The sequence below is a fragment of the Zonotrichia leucophrys genome, chromosome 2 (assembly GCF_028769735.1).
Source record: "Zonotrichia leucophrys gambelii isolate GWCS_2022_RI chromosome 2, RI_Zleu_2.0, whole genome shotgun sequence".
In the NCBI taxonomy this organism is placed as follows: Eukaryota; Metazoa; Chordata; class Aves; order Passeriformes; family Passerellidae; genus Zonotrichia; species Zonotrichia leucophrys.
The window spans coordinates 4,163,379-4,184,339 of NC_088171.1; the positions used below are offsets into that span (position 1 = coordinate 4,163,379).

General features: G+C 39.6%; 1 protein-coding gene across 1 annotated transcript; it reads right to left on the bottom strand.

The window, feature by feature from the left end:
- Positions 1-1,241: 1,241 nt before the first annotated feature.
- GHRHR (growth hormone releasing hormone receptor) lies at positions 1,242-20,632 on the bottom strand. Its single transcript, XM_064703267.1, has 13 exons — positions 20,576-20,632; positions 16,503-16,608; positions 15,854-15,961; positions 14,190-14,290; positions 11,398-11,495; positions 9,787-9,919; positions 8,762-8,915; positions 7,177-7,237; positions 7,002-7,071; positions 5,404-5,495; positions 4,777-4,906; positions 3,254-3,295; positions 1,242-1,364 (listed from the first exon to the last, which is right to left on the bottom strand). The coding sequence occupies exons 1-13, from the start codon at positions 20,630-20,632 to the stop codon at positions 1,242-1,244; spliced, it is 1,275 nt and encodes a 424-aa protein (XP_064559337.1).
- Between the last annotated feature and the right edge of the window lie 329 nt (positions 20,633-20,961).

The window sequence follows — 20,961 nt, forward strand, 5'->3', positions numbered from 1 at the left end:
CTGAATCTTTTACAACACTGGAAAGCAAAAACAGTCACACATAAGAAAATATTTAGCAATATTCCCAGCAGTGTCCCAGTCCATCTCCTGGGGGTCTCATTCTCATTCTGTGCAAATTTGGCTTTTTCTTTTCATTTCCTTGCAAATAATTTCCTTATTGATTATCATACGGATTTTTTGCCTTCCCAAAGCCTCCTTTTCCTGCTACTTGGCTGTCAGGAATTTTCCAACCTGTAACTCCTGAAATAGCATCAGAACCTGAGAGTGTTTTATGGCAAAATTGAATCTTTTTGCTACTAAAGGACAATGTAAAAGACAACATAAAAGGGCATTTTGTGATGCAGTTCAGCAAGACTTTTGGCTTCTTATTTATATGTCTATGGAATCAAAATATGGAACAAAGCTTGAAGAAGCTGGATATAGTCCAGCCCTCACTAAATTAGAATTGAATTTTGTTTTCCAGAGGTGGTCATCTGTGGTGTCACTGGAGGGTGCTACTGGTGTCCATTCGTAAACACTTTGTGCTCTGTCAGCATCATATTTTCTGAAAAATCCTCTTGCCCAGGATTCTTCTCCTGGGAAGCTGAGAAGCCTCAGAGAAAAAGGAAAACACTAATATCTCATTTGCTTCTCCTGTGTTTTGCTGCTTTGGAATGTGGTTTGGAGATTGTTTACTCACAGGTGATTGTTTGATTGGTTTCATGTGAATTGATTTAACTTAATGACCAATCACAGTTAAGCTGTGTCGGGACTCTGGAAGGAGTCGGAAGTTTTCATTATTATCTTTTAGCCTTCTGTCTGTATTCTTTCTCTATTCTTAATATAGTTTAGTACAGCATTCTTTAATATAATATAGTATCATAAAATAATAAATTAGCCTTCTAAGAACATGGAATCAGATGCATCATTCCTCCCCTTGATGGGGGACCCGGAAATACCACAGTGCTCTATCAGTGAAAGTGTAGAAGTAAACTAGAACACGTGATTTTTATGTTTGCTGTGGTGCAGAGTTATCAGTGAGAGGATTATTTTGTTTTAGAAGATCAGTCAGGGTTTAATCTGTCCTGCAGAAAAGCCCCATGATCAGAATTGGAAGATGCTCCTCCAATTTGCTCAGGACAGACTGCAATAGTTACGTTTGGTAAAATTTTGTTTGTTTGGTTGGTTTTATCCCCTCCAGAGCCTGAGGCCATTTTCAGCAGACAGATGTGGCCATTTTCAGCAGACAGATGTGGCCATTTTCAGCAGACAGATGTGGTCATTTTCACCCCAGAGCTGGAGGGCACTGTCCACCTGGTCCTCCTCCACACTGGCACCAGCCCATATCTCTTCCCGTGCCACCTGCGGCCAATTTCCGTTTGCACCTGAGGAACAAAGGAAAAACCTGTTTGGTGGTTGAATTCTGCTGGGGAGCAGACAGTGGGAAAGAAGCAGGACAGAAAGAGGGGCTAGAAAAGAATAAACCTTTTAGACGTCTCTGACCAAGTTAGTTTCCTTTTTAGCTGATAGAGAGAAGTAGAATCCTGTCTCAGCCTGGCCATCTTTCTGCACTGATGAAAACTTCTCCTGAAGTTCTATCAGTACTAAGCTTGAGGTCTCTATCACTATAAATCATTTTCTCCATTTCTAAAATAGCTTTTTTTCATATACCTTCTCCTTTTTTTTCTTTAATTTTCCTATGAATATTTATTCTACCATCGATCTCACCAACATAGCCTACACAATGAAATATATTTTCTCCACATTGCCTGCTCTTTCTCAGTTGCTAAGGGATGTTGTCTTGGTTCCATCTGCTTCTAGAAAAGTATAATCGGCAGCAAGTTTCTTAATCAGCATTCTCCAGTTTGTGGCTGGGAAATAATTCTGCTTTGGCATTTGAGATGATGAGGGGAAAGGCAGCAGCAGTCAGGAGAGGTTTGCTGTGTGTTGTTGACAGCTGTGTCATTGTATACTGGCATGGTCACAGGAGCACAGAGAGGGTCCAGGCCACCCACCAAAGCCTCCTGTCACATCTGATTCTTGTTAGGAATGTGCCTCCCCAGATGTTTAATGGGGAGGGAATTTCTGTATGGAAGTGCTGGATGTGTAGCTGGGGTCTGTGGTTAGAAGGGATTAGGGTTATTAATAAACTAATGACAGGATTTTTATCTAAACACAAGCATCATTAGAGCAGACAGTAATTCATGGCCATAAACTCAACCAAACGGCTAAGAATGTTAATATATTTAAAAACATTTAATTTAATATTTCAGAAATTTCTGATAGAATTCAGAAAGTTTGGCCCATGGCACATGTATGTGATTAAATACTGTTTGAAAGCTCAATCAGCCCTTGAATTTAAACTGGAAAATGAAGGTTTAGCAATACAGTCCAGGGAGAGTGATCAGGGGCAGGATTCATCTCCTAAACACATCTTTGACACTGCAGGGATGCCCTTTCTGGGGAGAAGGGTGGGCAGATATGGAACAGGATTCTCCTTTTCAGGAGCTGCAGACAGAATCAGCAGAGTGTAAGTCTGAAACTGAATCCCAGTCATATTCCAAAGGAGCAATCTCAGCTACTCTGGACTCAGAAAATGAGGGAAAATTACAGAGTTTCACCATATTCTAAAATATGGAGGATATACTTTCACATATTCTAAAATATGGAGGATATACTTTCATGTTTTCTGTATATTTCCTTTAAGATGCATTATTATCACATCTAGACTGTGTAAATGGACCTGGACACCAAGCTAAAAGGAAAGACTTCTCTCCCATCAACAGTAAAATTCTGACTTATACATTCTAAACAAATAATCAGATTTACCAAAATGAAGAAATATTGAGATGCTTCATGAGACTATTAAAAATACTAAAAAAAATATATTTCACTATTGGGCAAAGGTATGCATTTAAATTCTTTCCAATTTAAACATAGACCTTCAGTAAATGGAGCTCTCTCTGTATCACTGAAGCAAGTTGTATTTTCAGATCTGGACTTAGCAGGGGTTTTCCAAGCTCTGCTATAGGACAAAAATGTGCAGAAAGGATCAAAAATACTTGACAGAATAGCAAAGTAGTAAAAGTTCATTTCTCCACTAGATGGCTTCATTCCCATGAAGATCATTGAAATGAAATTCATCAACCTTGTTGCCCATGTAACAGTCAAAAGAAAATGAAAGGTTTGGTTATCTTTTGTACAAAACTGATTGTTAACTATATATTTGCCACTGAAGGCAGTATTGTGGAAAATATATCTGATATTTTCTTACCTCTTGGTTCAGGAAACAGTAGAGAACTGCCACAATAAACCCCTGAAAAAGATCAGAAGGAAAAGTTTAACACAGTCTGAAAAAGCCAGTTACATTATCTGACTTCATGGTATGCGAATTAGTGAGTATCACTGTAGTGGGAGATTGCTGGAAGTTGAAAGATAATTTATGGATCTCCAATAAAGCTGAACAGCTTTAAAGAAAAACACCTGGTTAGTGGCATTTCATCAAAATCAGGCGCATGCTATGAATTCACAAATGTGATTGATGGTTATGGAAGTGTGCTCCACTCTCCAGCCCAACACACTGACAGCTGATTCTTTATGCACAGTAAAGAAAGTAAAACAGAGATTGCAGAAGGAGATCCATGGATGGAGCTCTCACAGCTCTCCAGCCAAATTCTGTCTCTGTGTACTACCAGATGAGATCCAGTTCTGGCCTATCGAATGTGTTTGTTAAGATTCTGACCTGAGATAAATCCAGGACAAATCCTAGGAGGTCAAAGGATCTACATGACCAGATCCTGGCTCAACACCTCAGCCTTTTATTCCATTAAATTATTCATTAACAATTCATTAACTCAGTGAAGGTCCCCTCTCTGTACAGAGGGTCGGGATTGATGAACAGGGTTTGTTGGGACTGACACAATGGAGTCAATCCTCAAGAGGAATAAACCATCACAAAACTCATGGATTGTTGGTGATGCTCCCAGAGAGCCATCCCATGAACAATCCCATGGAACCACCCAGGGAGAGATCTGTTCCCTGGGGAGGTTTGGAGGCATTCCCACAGCTGCTGCTTTGGACTAGGTTGCAGCAGGTTTAGGGAACAGGAGGGACACAAAGGAAAATCGGATCCTGCCCAGCTCGTAACTGAGGCAACAAAACCACCTGGAGGGGACACCAGAGCAGGAATTTTCTCGTTGGCATCAAGCTCCTCAAGCTGTCCATGCCCTGTGTGCCAATCTAGAGCAGTGGGGGCCATCAACCCAATATTTGCAGGAAGGGAAGGGATGTGGCATCCCTTGGGACAGCAGCCTGTGTGGGGCTGGTACATACACCAGGCACTGCTTGATGCTTATGTTTAACTATCAATTTATTATTTAACAAAGAATTAGCAAGGCAGCTGGACATACAACTTTGATTGCCTCTGGAGGATTTAAATCAGCCCAAGTCAGCTTGAATTGGTTAGGGAAGGCAGGGAAGGCAGGTGGACAAGTACTGGTAGCAAGGAAGATTTTCCACGCTTGACTTTGGCCCTCCATCCAATTTACACACTTATCTGAAATTTTGTATTCCAAAATCTGGAGGCCAGCCTAGAGCCAGGCAGGATTTGTCACCTCTTCAGTCATTTTAACTCAGCAAAGAACCAGGAACTTTGTGAGCAGACATTCTGTCATTAGTTTATTAAAGCCACTGGTTTCAGAATCTGAGGATTCTTTTTGTGCAGTTCTTGTCGTGAAGACACAAGGCTAAAATAGAAAAACTGGTAAGAAGGAACCAAAGGATCTGTGGTAATTTTACCTGAAAAGATCCAATGCAGAGCTCCAAATAAAGCCGAACCCCCAGGCTGGTGTATTCTGGGAGGAAGTTGAAGACAATGTAATGGGTTCCAAATAAAGGAATTAGAAGCAGAGTTGACCTTGACAGACGTCTAGCACAGGAGATGAGAAGAAATAAGGTCATATTATTTTTCTGAGTAAAAACTAAGGCACTCAGTGTGCCACAGTAGTGAGCAGAAGCGAAAAAGAAAGTAGTATATATAAAAATATATATAAAATAGAAATAAATATGCTGACTTCCTTTACAGTTCTCATACAGAGAAAGGCAGCTACAGTGGGTATTTTTTCCTGTCTTAAATAAGAGGTTTAATGCCAATTCAATTAATTTCGTTGTCTCCCCATTGATTTTAGTTAGAAGGCTGTGCTGATCTGAATACATCCCATTGGCCAATATGAGGTGATTTAAGTCTCATCCTTTAACCAATGTCCTTTGGAATGGGATAAGGTTGTGAATTCTAAAATTTAATATCAATTAAACTGATCCTGTCTGTGACACTGAGCAAGTACTTCTCTGTTTAGAAAAGACAACATAACTTTTTATTATTAATATTGAAATAATTGATTTTTTAAAAAATATTCCATACATTACCTGTACTGAGAAGAATTATTGAAGTTGATTTGTCTAGGGTCTAGTTTTTTCAGCAAAATTCTGATGATGTTGATAAATAGGACAAAATTGACCTGTACATAACATTTGAGGGATGGGAGGGAAGAAAAGAAAAAGTTAATTTCTGATATAAAACTTTGCAGTGAAAATCTGGTAAGTTTTTTTTTTATTTTATTTTAGTTAGAATGTAATTTCTGCAGTTTTAATGTAAGGTCCTTAATGCTATTCCTGCTGGCGGCATACAAGTATTTAAATAAGTTTCATTCCTGCTTGAAGAAATGGCTGAAGGTGAAAACTTGGGACTTTCACTTTGTTCAGCAAAATATTTTCATCAATAGCTTGTGTGACTCTCTTTTACCTTTTGTAGCTCAAATCAGTTGGATTCTCCTTAGAGACAAACATTGCATTAAATTCTGGCTGATCTCTCTGGGCACTATTAGAATTTTTCTGCTTGAATATCTCCACAATGAGACATTTCCATCAGAGCTGATCACCCTGTTCTGCCTTTGCAGCCAGGAGAGTGAATGGAGCTTCAGGTGGGCTTGGGGGCAGCTCACCACCCTCCCAAGGTAGATATTTGTTTTAAATTGGGTGAATCTGAAACTTGCCCAAAGTGCACACTTCCCTTTGTTGGCTCTGAAGGAGCCCTTGAGGAGCATTAGCTCAGCTCCAAAGCAGTCAGGGTCAATCCTAACTTGCAAATCAATTCTTCTGCAGTTGTATTTTGGCACAGCTTTATGCAAAGTCTGTGAGGCTGCTCGGTTTTTCATGATCAGAGGGATTCTCCCCATGCATTTTTGGAGTGTCTGTACACACCAGCTCTTCCTTAGGTGAGGCTGAATGTTTAATTTTGTCTAAGAATTTCCTCATTTTACCAGAAAGTCCAACGTCATTCTGTCCATTAGTGATGCTCTATGTGAATTCCAGCAGAAGAAACAACAGAGGTAGAAGGACATGAAATATTTTATTGAAACACAGCGAGGTCTGGCCAGAATTCAGATTGAGATTCTTCACTCACATTGTTTGTGTGTATCTTTAAGGTCCCTTCCGACCCAAATTCTGTGATTCCATATCCCTCATTTGCATCCATCTGTCCTCCAATTAAATTAAGATTTTTATAGCTGACCTTAAGGTCATCCATTAACTGCTTTCTCAAACACTGCTTGGCTTTAATGACTTGTGAGAGTAAACATTTATGATGATCATTTAAAGCCCATCAGTTTATTCAATAAATGCCAGGCTCAAGAGCTGTTATCAGTTGTCAGCTCTGAACAAAAACCTATTTCCCTTGACAGTTTTGTATTAAAATTTATGGCTGATTCTGAGCTCTTATGCTAAAATTTTGTTTTCAAATATAAGGAGTATTTTGTCCACTCACTTGCTATTAGTTTCAACTAAACTGACAATTCTAGGAAAGTTTCAATTTGTTTGAAAGATGAGCTTTTTAGTTTGCATTGGACTTGAGCAATTAGCAGCAAAAATTTACCATTCCTGTTCCTACAACTCAGCAAAGAAACTCAATTTTAATTCAAAAACCTTTTTTTCTTCTAAGTAATATCAGCCAACTCAGAAGTACCTACCCCCACAGAAATGATAATTGGTCCTTTGATTAGCCACCAATAAGGAGAGCCTTGATTAATATCCCAGCATCTGCGAACATGATAGTAAGTTTAGAAAAACACATGTATGTAATCACTGCAATCAATTGAAAATATAACACAAGAATATAGAATAATTTGGGAAATAATGACTTACGCTGTGTCTTCAAAGTAGAATTTTGTCAATATCCATATAAGGGTGAAAAGTGTTGGAAAACCTGCATTTCAAAATAAGGTATAATTAATCCAAGCCTTGTCCACTGAAACTCTGCTGCAATGATACAGATCAGTCATTTCTGACAGCTGGAATTATCTTTTGGGGTTAGTTGCTGTAACAGGAATTGTTTTAAATATGGTCCCTCTTGTATTGTTTTATATTGTTTTAAATGCAGTCCCTATAACACAAAAAGTGATTCTGTTTATTGAGTTTTCAGGCCTTTCTTAATCTTTGATGGCAACAGGCATGGATTTCCCTCCCTGAAGCAACAAAAAAATCCTCTGGCTGTAGAGGAGTGCTCTGCTCTTTCCTCCCCACAGCAACTCTCTGTGGGCACCCACTTGGTTTCAGGTTTCTAAGTCTGAACAATTCAATTTATTCCAGACAACAACAAAATCAGAGGGGAGATGTTGCTGTTTCACTGCCTGTCCTGTTATTTAACTTCATTCATATGATAGCTCAGTGCAAAAAATGGACTGTAGAAATGCCAGGATAAAAAAAGTTACTGCTTAGGGAAAAACAATTCCCTTTCCAACCTGTGTAACCATTCTGCACAAAGAGAACAAGGCACATTGGATTCTGGTGTTTGTGATAATTCCTTAGAGGTGTTTTCAGTGGGGTGAAGAAAGTTAAGACTGGAGGATATCTCTTTGTGCATTCTCAAATATAACTGATTTTCCACCCCTTTCACAGGGGCTTTATTGCCATAAAAAACTTGATTGCTTCTGGCTAGTATGCACATAAAAATAAAATAGAAGCAACACCCAGGTTAGGTTCTTTAGTTAGATCAACTGGGTACCACATCCAGTATTTTTAATGGAAATGGATCATGAAATCATAGAGTTGTGGAGTCATAGAATTGTAGAACCATGGAATCATGGAATCATAGAACCATGGAATTATGGAATCATAGAGTCATAGAATCACAGAACTGGGGAATTTTAGAATTATAGAATCATAGAGTCATAGAATCATAGAACTGTGGAATCATAGAACCATGGAATCATAGAATTATAGAATTGTAGAGTCATAGAATCATAGAATCATAGAGTCATGTAATCATAGAATTATAGAATTGTGGAATCATAGAATCATAGTGTCATAGAGTCATAGAACCATGGAATCATAGAGTCATAGAATGGCCTGGGGAAGAAGGCACCCTAAAAATCACCTGGTTCCAGCCCACAGGGACACCTTCCACTGTCCCAGGTTGCTCAGATCCCCATCTTGGTCACTTCCAAGTGGATTCTGTGGCTGTGGATTCCCCATCCCTGGTCTTGGGTGCTTCCAGGCATGTGGAATCCACAGCCTCCCTGGGCAACATGTGCCAGGGTCTCACCACCCTCACAGTATGGAATTTCCATGTCCTATCACTCCATTCCTTGGGAAAAGTCCCTCTCCAGCTTTCTTGTACCCCCTGGAAGTTGCTCTGTCGTCTCTGTGGAGCTTTATCTTTACCAGGCTGCACAGCCTCATTTAACACCTTGCCTTTTACTAATTTCCTATAAAATTCATAAAAACCTACCCCAGCCAAAGAGAACCAGCCACCAAAAATATCTTCTTCCATGAGAAAGGGAGGAGAGCAGCAGGCAGTTCAGGTAGAGAGCCTCCACCAGCAGCCACATGAAATTGGTCATCATGAAGTAGTGGCAGAAAACCACAGAGATCTTGCATTCAGTCTGGGAAACAGAAAAGTCGCAGTTTAGGCATTGCTTGGAGATGCATCTCTTTGGTTTGACCATGGAGGAGACATCTGTGATATTGGCTGAGTTCTACCAAGAACAAGATCTCACTATTAACTGATGTTTAAACTGAGAGCTTCAAATGTGAAATGGATTTCTGAGTAGTAAAGCTTTAGCCATCATAACACCTTGGAGTCCCCTCTGCATTTTGCTTTCTATCTCCATGTTAGAAATGTAACTTGGGCTGCCAAGCATGTGAGTTCTCTCACAAATTCACTGCCCTGAGTGTACCTTCGGTGTCAAATGCTCCTTGAATAAAGGTTCAAGGTTCCATTTTTCTCCTTGTGCTCAGCTGTAAAATTCTGTGTGGCTCTGAGCAGTGCAGAACCATCCCATAAACCTCAGCTTGAAAACCATTGCCAAGATCTGGGGCTGGATGGATGCTAAATTCATTGTCTGGTATCTTGAGTGCTTTGTCCTTTACAGATCAGAGCTTCCAAGCAGAACAGGAAGCCCAACATTTCCAGAAGAATAAGCTTTAAATGTTGTTCTTTGATGTACTCAGAGATCTTCAATTTTAGATTTCAGGCTATTGACACATAACAGTGTAATGACATTACTTTGTTGCTATGTGAAAGTCCAAATTTCATTTAGAGTGCTGCAACATCGCAATTGATGCTTTAAGAATATAGGAGACCATAATGTACATATTTATGGAAGTAAAATATACTGAAAGAAAGAATTATATAAATTTCATTACCAAGTTAGAAGGGAAAAATAGTAAAAAAGAGGGATGAAAAGTGAAAGCATAAATAAATGGTAAATAAAAACATCAAATACCACAATATCCTGTTTTTCATGTGCTTACTGTAGAGAAGCTGCAGTGATCAATGCCTTCCTCCTGGAAAAGGACAGCATCCTTAATGAAAATGGCAACAGCCTTTAAGATGAATGTAAAAAAGAGCTGTACATGGATATAATTCCTGGGACAGCGAAGCCTTCTGGAAAAAAAGAGAGGTCCCTCTGAGGTAATTAACTTTGTTGTGCTGGCACTAATTAAAATAAACAATAAACCCTTTTTTTATCTCAGGTACTTCCAGACACATTTAAGAAGAACATCTTGATCCACTGAGTTCTTTCAGAGAGAGGCAGAAAACTTCCTCATGTGAAGGAAATCAGCCACAATCTACATTTTTATCTCTTTACTTGTTAACCAGAATCATAGGGTTTTTTTCCTTACTTTGCCGAAGTTACTTTGATTAATTACTTAAAAGCATAGAAGAGCTTTAAAACAATTTGTCACATCTACTTAAATTCAATTTGCACATCAACTTTAAATTCCATTTACACATCTACCTTAAATTCCCAGTTAACTAAGATTAAATTTTTGCTGTTATTATATACAGATTTTTGAGGGTGTTATACAGCTTCATGCTTTCATTTGGAGATGAGAACTTGAGTTAATAATCAAAAAGTTCCACTAAAAGCCAAATTCTACCCAGACCCAGTAATCTGAGGGTCGCCTAATCTGAAAGTTCACCTGGAATGTGCAGAATTTTATTGCTGACCTCAAATGTCAACCCCATTGTTAATTATGACTTTTTCCTCCCTATTACTACGCCTCCTTATGTCCATTGTTTCTTTCTTTCCCCTCATTTGGGCTGGTTTGTTTTCCTGAGGTCAGAGTGGATGTCAATAAACGTATCTGGTGGCTTCCAGACATGAACTAGGAACCAGCAGAGGTCAAGAAATTTTCCCTAGAGAACCCTGATTCTCACAGCATAATAATAAAACTCCTGCCTTCTTTTTTTTTCTTCTTCTTTTTTTTTTTGTCTCACAGAAATACAAGAAATAAACAAAAAAATTAATAAAATAAATCCCACGTGGTGGCAAATATTAAATCTACATGAAATGATAAAATACTTTAAATGCTCTTAATTAGACCTGAAAATATCTATAAATATGTGTAAAATACCTAACTCAGTAAGGAAGAATTCTCACCAAATGTGACCAAATTCTGAAACTAACTTTAAAACATGTCTTTCATGGTAAATGTTTCAATAGTAATCTATACAATGCCACAGGAGCACTCATTCAGAATCAGGTCCTTTGTGTACATTATTAAAAATTCCTTGGAGCCATAACAGGCAGGCATGCATAGTTTATGAAAAAAATCTTCATTCCAGCCTAAAGCAAGTAAATTTTTCTGTTGGGTCCTCAGGATCAAAGTGAGTTGCTGAGTTTTGCCAAGAGACAGCCTGGGTGTATTTCCCAGATTTGAATCTTCTTATTCCTGACTCTCTCTGATGCCTTTTAATTTTGAGCTTCAGTTTCATGTTATTTAACCAACATGGCTGGAATTTTGAATTTTTATTCACCTGAATTTCTATTTCTATTATTTTGTTATGTCTAATGTTGTCTTCCACCGTGTAAGAAATTAAGAACTGTGAAAATAATCTTAGTTAGAGGATGCCTTTACCTGAATGCAATCAGAACTGTCACAGCAATGATGAGGGAGGTGATGGACACGCTGTATCCCACAGTGTAGATTATCTTTATAGTAGCAAAGTAGGATTGCTATAAAAGAAGAGAATGATTTGTCATACAAGTTGCTGTTAAATGACAGCTTTTTTACTGATTTGTCAGTTTTGCTTTGTTTGGTGCTTCCATTCTGTTGACATCCCTGACTGCCTTTTTCTCCCCCTCTTCCTTCCCACAGCAAAATTCAACTTAAATCACTCATTCTGTTTCTTTTTGTGTAATCCCATTCCATAGTTGTGTGGATACAGCCCAATCTGATGCTGAAATATGTATTGATCTGGTAGTTTGAAACTCATTCACAAAAATATAAAAACCCACACCAGTCTTCAAAAAGGCATTGTTCAAAATCTTAGACAATTTTTATAAATGTTGTGTTCTGTTCCATGTTTTCTCCCCAGCAGTAGCAGCACAATGCTGCTGGCAGAATGATGAATACAGAATTCTGTCAGCTTTTCCCTATTTTTCTCCACTTTCCTGCTCTCTGCTTCCCTACTTCCATTTTTGCTGTCTCTTCCTCGTTTCAGTTTTTATTGTGTTGTGGTGGGCTGGTTTTTTAGTTTTTTTGGGGTTTTTTTTGTTTCTATTTTTTTTTATTCTGGGTTTTTTTCTTTCCTCTGTTTTTCTTGCTGCCAAACTCAACTGCTGCTCAGTTGGAACGCCAGTCAAAATCCATTTCAATTTAAGTGGCTCCTCTCTCAGACACAATCCCTGTGTGAGGATAAGCTAACTTCAACTATCACAGATGAAAGCAGAAAACAGAATGAATAAGCTCTAGGCTGCAAATCTAACTCCAGCCTAACATGATCTGTCTCTGGGGTCCCATTTCAACGCTTTTATTACCTAAAACCTGCACAGCTGTGCAGTGCATTCCTACAGTTCACTTGGGGAAGGGGACATGCTCATTTTGAGCCTTAAGTGGAATTTTAGGCATTATAAGACTGATATTTATTTAATTTATTTAGGTGCTTAAAAATTAGCTGCCTAAATATGAGTCTGTAGTAGAACGAGAAGAGCCTGGCCACAGGGCTGAGCTGTTTAATTATTAATACAAACCTGGTTTTTCTTATCCTTTTTCTTTGATAGTTAATGAAGGAAAACATTCTTAGAAGACAATCCAAGTCTTTAGAAAATCAGACCTTATTGGTTTCTGTGACCCACAAAAAGGATCTACCACAACACCTACCTTGGAAAGAGCAGGTCATATAATTATAAATCCTTGACTGGTTTGGGTTGGAAGGGACCTTCAATTTCATCTACTTCCAACTGCTGGATTAGTAGAGTGAAACCTTTTATGCCAAGGACTTTGCATCCAAGTGTGCAGATTTATGATTATCCACAGTCTGATCCAATGGGCTGAGCTGTTGTTACTGCTCAGGGCACAGCAGGTGCACTCTGAATTTACCTTCCAGTTCAATTTTATCCATGAGAAACCAGATTATCCTTTTTTTTTATCCATAAGAAACCTCATTATCAATTTTATCCAGAAGAAACCAGATTATCCTTTCTGAGAGCATGCCTCAGTGTGAATGCAGTAAGTGGGGACAGCCAAGAGATATCCCTGGAAAATTCCCACCTGATCCTGACCAAAGCACTAAGACAGACCCATGGTGCAGAGATTAGCTCCAACTTTCACAGTATTCTTCTGAGACTGATGAAGTTAAATGGGGTGGAAACCAGGTGTAATGGGGTTCAAAAAAAAATCTAAAAAAAAAAAAAATCTAGTGGGTGAAATGTGAGTTTTAAAGGATTACCCAAATCCCTGACTATGCACAGTTCCAGCCAGAGCTCACTGAAGTACCTCAGAGCTCCAAAGCTTGCCAGGAAGTCTGGATGCACCACTCCATGAGAAACATCAAAACTGTGCTAGGCTGACCATAGCTGGCAACACATCAGATGTGTAAAACAGAAAATAATCAACTCCTTAAGTGGGTAAACTTACAACTGAGGAGTTTCCTCTAGGTAGAATAATGGAATCATGACAGAATGGATTGGAAGGGATCTTAAAGACCATCCAGTGCCACCCCTGCCATGGGCAGGGGCGCCTTCCACTATCCCAGGTTGCTCCAAGCCCTGTCCAGCCTGGCCTGGGACATTTCCAGGGATCCAGGGGCAGCCACAGCTGCTCTGGGAAACTGTACAAGATCTCCCCATGGTGATATGAATCAGGTTTTATTCTTATTAATTAGGGGTCAAGCACTATATTTTCCCTGTGCCTGTAACCTCAAGAAATCACCAACAATGAAAATCTCGCTGAAGAAATATGTCAAATTCTGATCTACATTACAGAGATTACAGAGATTTTGGGACTTTTTTCCATTGTTGAATTAGATATTTAATGCAGGATGAGACACCCAAAACCCCTGTTTTCCTTAGACATTGCTAAATTTGGAACAGTGATCTTTTAACAGCACACTTTCTGTACAGATGCTGTGATACTACAAATTCATCTTGCTGATATTACTGAAAATTACTGTTGTTTGCTGATATTACTGCAATGTCTTAATTCACATTTTATGAACATTTTGTGGTACATCTTCGTCTATTATACTTGTGCATTTGCAGCTGGCTTTGTTATTGTTACACCTGAATGATAAAACATTCTCAGTTATCTTACAAAATAGGTGGCCAGAGTAAAAGTGGAATTATATCCCATTTTTCCCTCTTCAGGAATAGAAGGGAATACGATAACATCAGCACACCATCCACATATATTTATATAGTTAAACTTACTTCTTCAAGAGGAATCTCATCCTCTACTGGACAGGCCACATGGTAGGGAGGGAATGGGTCAGACCAGCCCTTTTTTGTACAGTTTCTTTTTATCATCCCAGCTGAAAAAGAAGTACTTAATTTTGTCAGTGAAGGACAAAATAATATGGAAAATAAAAGCCAGGAGAAGACCTGAAGCTCACAGAGTCAGTAGGACAATTTTCCTGTGCACATTCAGATACAAAACTTTTTATTTTATTTATAGACAAACAATGGGAAGAAGGGAGAGAAGGAAGAGGTGGGAAGGACTAAGGAAGGAATTATATCAGGCACACTGGAGAGGATTGGGAAGCACTGCTCCATAAATTTCTGCTCTGCACAGCACTCACCCTTCCATCATATCCCTTTTCATTCCCACCTCCCCTGGGGCTTACTCTTCCCTAGCAGATGAAAGCTGGGATAAGCAGCCCCTTCCATGCTTCCACAAAAAAATATTCATGAGTCAGATGAAGGAGAAGTCGAGAATCCCAGGGCAGGAAATGAATGTGCACAGATGAAAGGGATTTTCCTTATCCCTCGTTTATAACTAGCATGTGTTGGATGTGGCTGAGGTTGGGCTTTGCAGTTTCTTTTTCTTGTGGAACTGCCAAATCCAGGTCTTTCCTGGAAGGTGGTTTGCTCCTTGTGGGCTCACATTTTGTTACTGGCCATGCTCATCCAGAGAGGGAGCAGACACAAAGGCGTTTGTTTGCAGTTTTGCAGCACATGTGCTGCTCCAAGGCCTAAATTCTGCTTTGTATCTCCAACTGTGGTGTTAAAGAACAATCACATTGTTCATTCCTCTGCCTTTCATTTCATCCCACACCAATCACAGCATAAATCTCAAGAAACCCCAAGCTTAAGTTCTGACCTAGACAGCCTCCAGGTGAGCTTTGTAGGAAACTCACACAACAAACTGATCCCAAAGCATGTGGAAACCAAGGAATTACTTGTGGGATTCACGTTTTCTGGAAAAATCCCTTCACCCGGGATTTTTCTCCTGGGAAACTGAGAAGCATGAGAAAAAAGATAACAATAATTATCTCGTTTGCTTCTCCTGTGTTTTGCTCCTTTGGAATGTGTTTGGAGATTGTTTACCCACAGGTGATTGTTTCATTGGTGTCTGGTGTGAGTTGTTTTCACCCATTGGCCAATCAGGGCCAAGCTGTGTTGAGACTCTGGAAAGAGTCAGGAGTTTTCATTATTATCTTTTTAGCCTTTTGTAAGTATCCTTTCTGTATTCTTTAGTATAATTTAATATAATTCTTTAATATAATATAGTATTATAAAATAATAAATTAGCCTTCTGAGAATATGGAGTCAGATTCACCATTCCTTCCTGCCACAGAGGTCCCTACAAATACAATAATCACTTGTTGTATTTCAGTATATTTTTGATCCAGGACCTTATCAGAGACTATGGAAATCAAGCCCAGTTATGGGCTTGATCCTTAAAATATGAGAAGAACTGCTAATCCTTAAAATATAAGAAGAACTGCTTTAGAAAGTCTCTCAGATCCTCCTAAAATCTTTGCAGTGCTTCCCTGATCCAGCTCCTGGGAACATGAAATTCTCTGTCTCCACCCTCACTTTTCAGAAATGTTCTTGTCAGACACACAACAGGAGTAACCACGGTAGGACATCACCTGGCTCCTTCATGAAGTGAAAGAGGATGTTTGGACATGGTAAGGCAAGAATCTCTCCAGCATCTGCCTCTGGCCAGCACAACAATTTGTCCCAAGTTCTCTTGCAACCTCAGACAGAAAGTAAAATATATTTTTAAGCATGGTTAAATTTGAGCAAAATAAAACCCCAAACCTTTTTAACCTCTGCTACTCCACCCCTTCCATATCTTATAAAAATAGTTTAGCCACAGTTTTTATTATGAGAAATAAACACCCCCAGAGTGCTATTTAATCTGCTTTAGTTAGACCCCTGTGCTAGACTGAGGTGAGTTTTCAGAAATAATGCAATAAATGAAGAGTGAGGCTGGAAGAAAGATCACATCTCTATAATTGTTCAGGGGTTTCCCTATTTTTAAAGATCAACACATCCTCACAAACAAGCAAGCATGGTGCCAAGGAATTGGACATGGTCACAAGGGTTCACTCTGATAAATATTTGAATGTGCAGGACTGTGGAAAAATTTTAAAATGGGAAAGAATGGGAGTAGATTGAAGAAGATCTGACCAGACAACAGCACATGGGAGCATAAATAAAATTCTCATTTCCTTTGGCAGCCTGGCCATGTCCTGACTCTGGTCCCTTCCCTCTCCCTCACACATGGATGGATACCTGGTGATGTTGCATTTCCATGCTCTTGTGGGGCCTCCAGACATTCAGCCTCCTTTTTCTTCAGCTCCACCATAAAATCACATTCTGGGTGGACATTCCCAGCAACCTGCAGGGAGGAGAGTTTTGGGGGATTAATTAGAAGGGATTAGATGGGATCTCATCAGGTATGAAGTCCAGACCTACTTTTGCATCTAACAGGGTTTGAAGACGTAGAACAGTGCTTAGGATTTCCATCCAAAGGCTCCTACTGTCTCTGCACAAGCTGGAAGTTACAGCTCTGCACTGGATAGTTTATCAATTCGTCTGGCTACATTCAGAATAAAAGATCTCTTTGCTAGAGCCTGAGTTTTAATGCAGGATTTATTTACACCCCAACTTTAGCTAGACCCTGTTAAATAAGGCCCCAGAAAAGCACACTGCCCCTGATCAGGCCCATTTTCTTACCAGTGCTGCAGGAAATGCTGCAGAACGTGAGCACAGACAAAGCCCTACCAACCTCCAAAGAAGCATCACCATGAAATCACAGACAATTACTGCAAAACTGTGGCCTGAAAGAGCTCCTCACTCCAAAAGGAGTGAATCTGTTCTCTCCCTTCTGCCATCTGCCTTTCTCTACACAGGGTGGGAGGCAAAACTCCTTTGTTGGGAACAAAAAAGCATTCTGCACCAAAGCATTTGTTGGTATGATGGTGTAAAGAAAAAAGTGACTCCCAGGGTTTTAATAGCAGGACACATTCAGTTGTTTAGTCCTTATTTAGACTTATAAGGGAACCACAGAAGGATCTGAAGGCATCCAGAGAACTTTGGGCAGCAAAGGACAAAATCTGCCCAGGCTGTTACACCCAGGATGCTGAGGATGCACCACTGGGCAGGAGTGCACAGGACTATTTCACACAAATTAAAAAAAAATGTGCTTGTCCAGCCTTAACCTCTGTCCCTAGTTACAAAAGATGAGTTGTGATCTGAGACACTCTGACTTTTAGCTCTTCACCCTGGCCACTGGTGCTGGTGTGCTCTGCATTTGTGAATATAGACACAAAAACACAGAGACTAAACAGAAAATGAACCCAGGATGAAACTTGCATGGTGAACAGGTGGCTGGCATATGGCTCAGTTTTCTTCCACCCATAGAAGATTAATATTCAGGGAATTTGGAAAGTAACTCTCTGGCTTTCAGTTCATTCAGAGGGCAGATTGTGTCCTTTCCAATAAGCTGGTCTTTCCCCTCCATGTTAATATCCATGTCTCATGTTGGCCTGCAGAGCATTTGAACTGCATATTGACCAAAAATTCAAGGCTCTCAGACTGCTGGAGAGCAGTGGATTAATTACACAACATTTGTTTTTCTGGGGTTTGGGCCCTGGTAGTTAAAAATGTCATTATCTCCACATGTTTGCTCTGCAAGATCATCTGCTTCTCATTTACTGCCCTTTTAGGAGGATGTGGTTTTCCTGCCAGATTTGCAGAGAGCAGTGCCATGGATCAGTTTAAGGCAGCAGTGAAAAGCAGGGCTCCTTCTCCAGGCTGAATGGAAATTGATTGTGTATGAGAGGAGGGGAACTGTGAGTGGATAGATGGATGGATGGATGGATGATGGATGGATGGATGGATGGATGGATGGATGGATGGATGGATGGATGGATGGATGGATGGATGGATGGATGGATGATGGATGGATGGATGGTGGATGGATGGATGGATGGATGGATGGATGGATGGATGGATGGATGGATGGATGGATGGATGGATGGATGGATGGTGGATGGATGGATGGATGGATGGATGGATGGATGGATGGATGGATGGATGGATGGATGGATGGATGGATGGATGGATGGATGGATGGATGGATGGAGTAGAGCACAGACATTGCCCTGCCCCAGGAGGAGGAGATCTGATCTGTGGGATGCTCCAGGAATGTCATCCAGATCAGCAAACCTGGGGGTCTAGGGACACCCTACATTTCTCTTCACTAAGAAATTGGCAGAATTACAGAAAATTGGCATCTTTTTTTGAAAGCTCTGCTATCTGGATGCCTCCTTTCATGCCAACATTTATTATTTCTCCCCTTGTGCCCACCCTCGACAGTGACTGCAGGAAAACTCCCTAACCATGGTGTATGACAGCTATTGCAAGAGGCAGCTTTATTAGTCAGTAGAAAAAACAGTCAAACCATTTACTGAAAATCTCTTTTACAACATTCTCTTGGTTTAGTGAACCGTGCCCAGAAAAACCTCAGCAGGAGGAAATGCACCCATTTGCACTATTCTAAATTATTTCTCCTGGCAAAAAAGCATTGCTAAGTTTTGCCTGTCAAAACTCTCTTTGCTCTCTGAAATGTTCATGGCAAGAGCAAAGCTTGTTTGGCTCATTCACCAGTCCAGGAAACTCCAGGAAAGTCTTTTTTTCCACTTCTACTTTCTAAGTCTCCAGATTGTGAGAGCACTTAATTTAGCACATGCATCTCAAATGAAAAGATGAGGCTGATCCAGTACCAGGTGTTTAAATTGTTGCCTCTTCAAGAAGAGCCAGCCTTAGGAGGTGCTGTCACAGTTTATTTTCAAGTCAGCACTAACCCCTGCTTGAGCAGACACTGAGGGCCAGATCTGATATAACAGAAAATCAGGTTAAATAAACTAAAAAGATTTATTCTACTCCCAGGCTGTGTTTTAGGTATATTTATCACCTCAAACCACTTTACCTCTAGCAGACCTCCAGTTTAAGGAGATGAGAGTCAGCCTCTCAAGCATTCCAAACCTCTCCAGGAGCTGAGTTCATATTTTCCAGAGAAAGCACATGAAGAAATTACACCCACAACAAAAACAGAGAACTGCTTTTCCACCATTTCATACTCAAATGAGGGTTGTTCATCTGTCTTCTAATATGCAACACACGCTAGGAGATTTTCACTGTACACTAACACATAGACTTGGTTTGATCAATATATAATGATAAATAATAAAAATAAAAATAAAAATAAAAATAAAAATAAAAATAAAAATAAAAATAAAAATAATATTAATAATATTAATAATATTAATAATATAGAAAGCAACCCAACTTTGTAGAAGAAAATTCTGTTTCTCTGGGGTAAATGAAGCAGGTTCTTACAGAGACCTTCAGTCATATTTTTAACCATCAGCACTGAATCCTGATATTCTACTTAAGAACAATCAGGGTAGTGGGTTTGTCATACAGGTGATAAAAAGGAATCTCTTGTTTCACATCAGTAAAAAGTCTGTTCAGCCATTTCACAGTGGTTTATTTTCCTCATTGAAGAAAAAAAAAAAAAAACTCAAGCTGCTGTGCCACCCCTCATGAAATGTCCCTTCAGGGAAGAGATTCCGATTCCCAGGAAAAAAGAAAGGATGTAGAGGTGGCATGGCAAAAGGAAGATGCTGAAGATGTGATTATTTTCAAAAGTAAAGATAATATCCTGCCCCTGATTTACACAAACCTTTCCTGATACTGGTGTGATCTTGGTTTGCCAATCTCTGTCCAGAGTTATCACCGAGACCTCCAAGCTTTTTAATGGCTTTGAATTTTTCTAAATCTCCCCCAAACATCCCTGCTGGTTCCACTCTTTTGTTACCTCCAGCATCTCAGCTGCTCACATGACAAATAATATCAGTGCTACCACCAAGGCAGATGAAATTGTAACAAAAAACCTGCAGAATCTGAAATTAAAGAAAACTCTTTCAAAACTCAGCTGCTCTGGTGTAACAGCCCTCCTCCAGTTTTTTCTTCTTTGTCACTGTCTTTCAAAGCCCACACACACAAAATATGAGTTTCTCTTTATGTGTTTCTCTTTACTGAGTGTGTCATAAGAAAGCAGAGAAATAAACTGATATGAAGATCCCACAACGTGGGTCCCTTCTGCTGCTGTTCACGCTTTTCATTGCATCTCGCCTTGTTTAACTGGAATCCAAAGCAAACAGAGAGAAAAGAGACTCATGAAAAAAAAAAATTAAAAATAAAGCTGTATCTGACCATCTGCTCCCACAAGGAAATGAACAATTATTGAAACACAATGAAGTAAAAGCTTTTTTTCTTTTTTTCATGCAATTACTTACAAGCACTGCCAGACTCAGGGTGTACAGGGCACAGTGATATAAAGAACAAGAGTTCATGTTCCAAAGCAAGAGCCAGACCTCACTTCTTCAGCTTCTCTGAGCATCTTTCACCTGCTTTTTGGCTTCTCTTTCTCCTCTCAGTTGCTGATTTGAAGCATTTATCTTTTTGCACAGAAATGACGTAACAGGGATGTGAAGTGGGAGATAAATATTAACAATTCTCCACGCTCTGTTCAAGCTTTGCCACTTTTTGACTTTGCTCAAAGACTGGACTGGATGAATTGAGTGATTGATGCCAGGATTATGGGAATTCTCTATGCTCCTGGCAAGACTCATTTCTTTCTTTTAACACAAAATGGTTTTGGGGGGATGGACAGCTCTAAATG

What these genes read in the sequence shown, in the direction of transcription:
- GHRHR (XM_064703267.1), bottom strand. Translation starts at nt 20,632, where the DNA reads ATGAACTCTTGTTCTTTATATCACTGTGCCCTGTACACCCTGAGTCTG. An exon ending in GCTGGTTCTCTTTGGCTGGG is followed by an intron (nt 7,238 to 8,761) that starts GTAGGTTTTTAT and finishes TTTGAAATGCAG; the next exon opens with GTTTTCCAACACTTTTCACC. An exon ending in ACTGTTTCCTGAACCAAGAG is followed by an intron (nt 1,365 to 3,253) that starts GTAAGAAAATAT and finishes TTTGTTCCTCAG; the next exon opens with GTGCAAACGGAAATTGGCCG.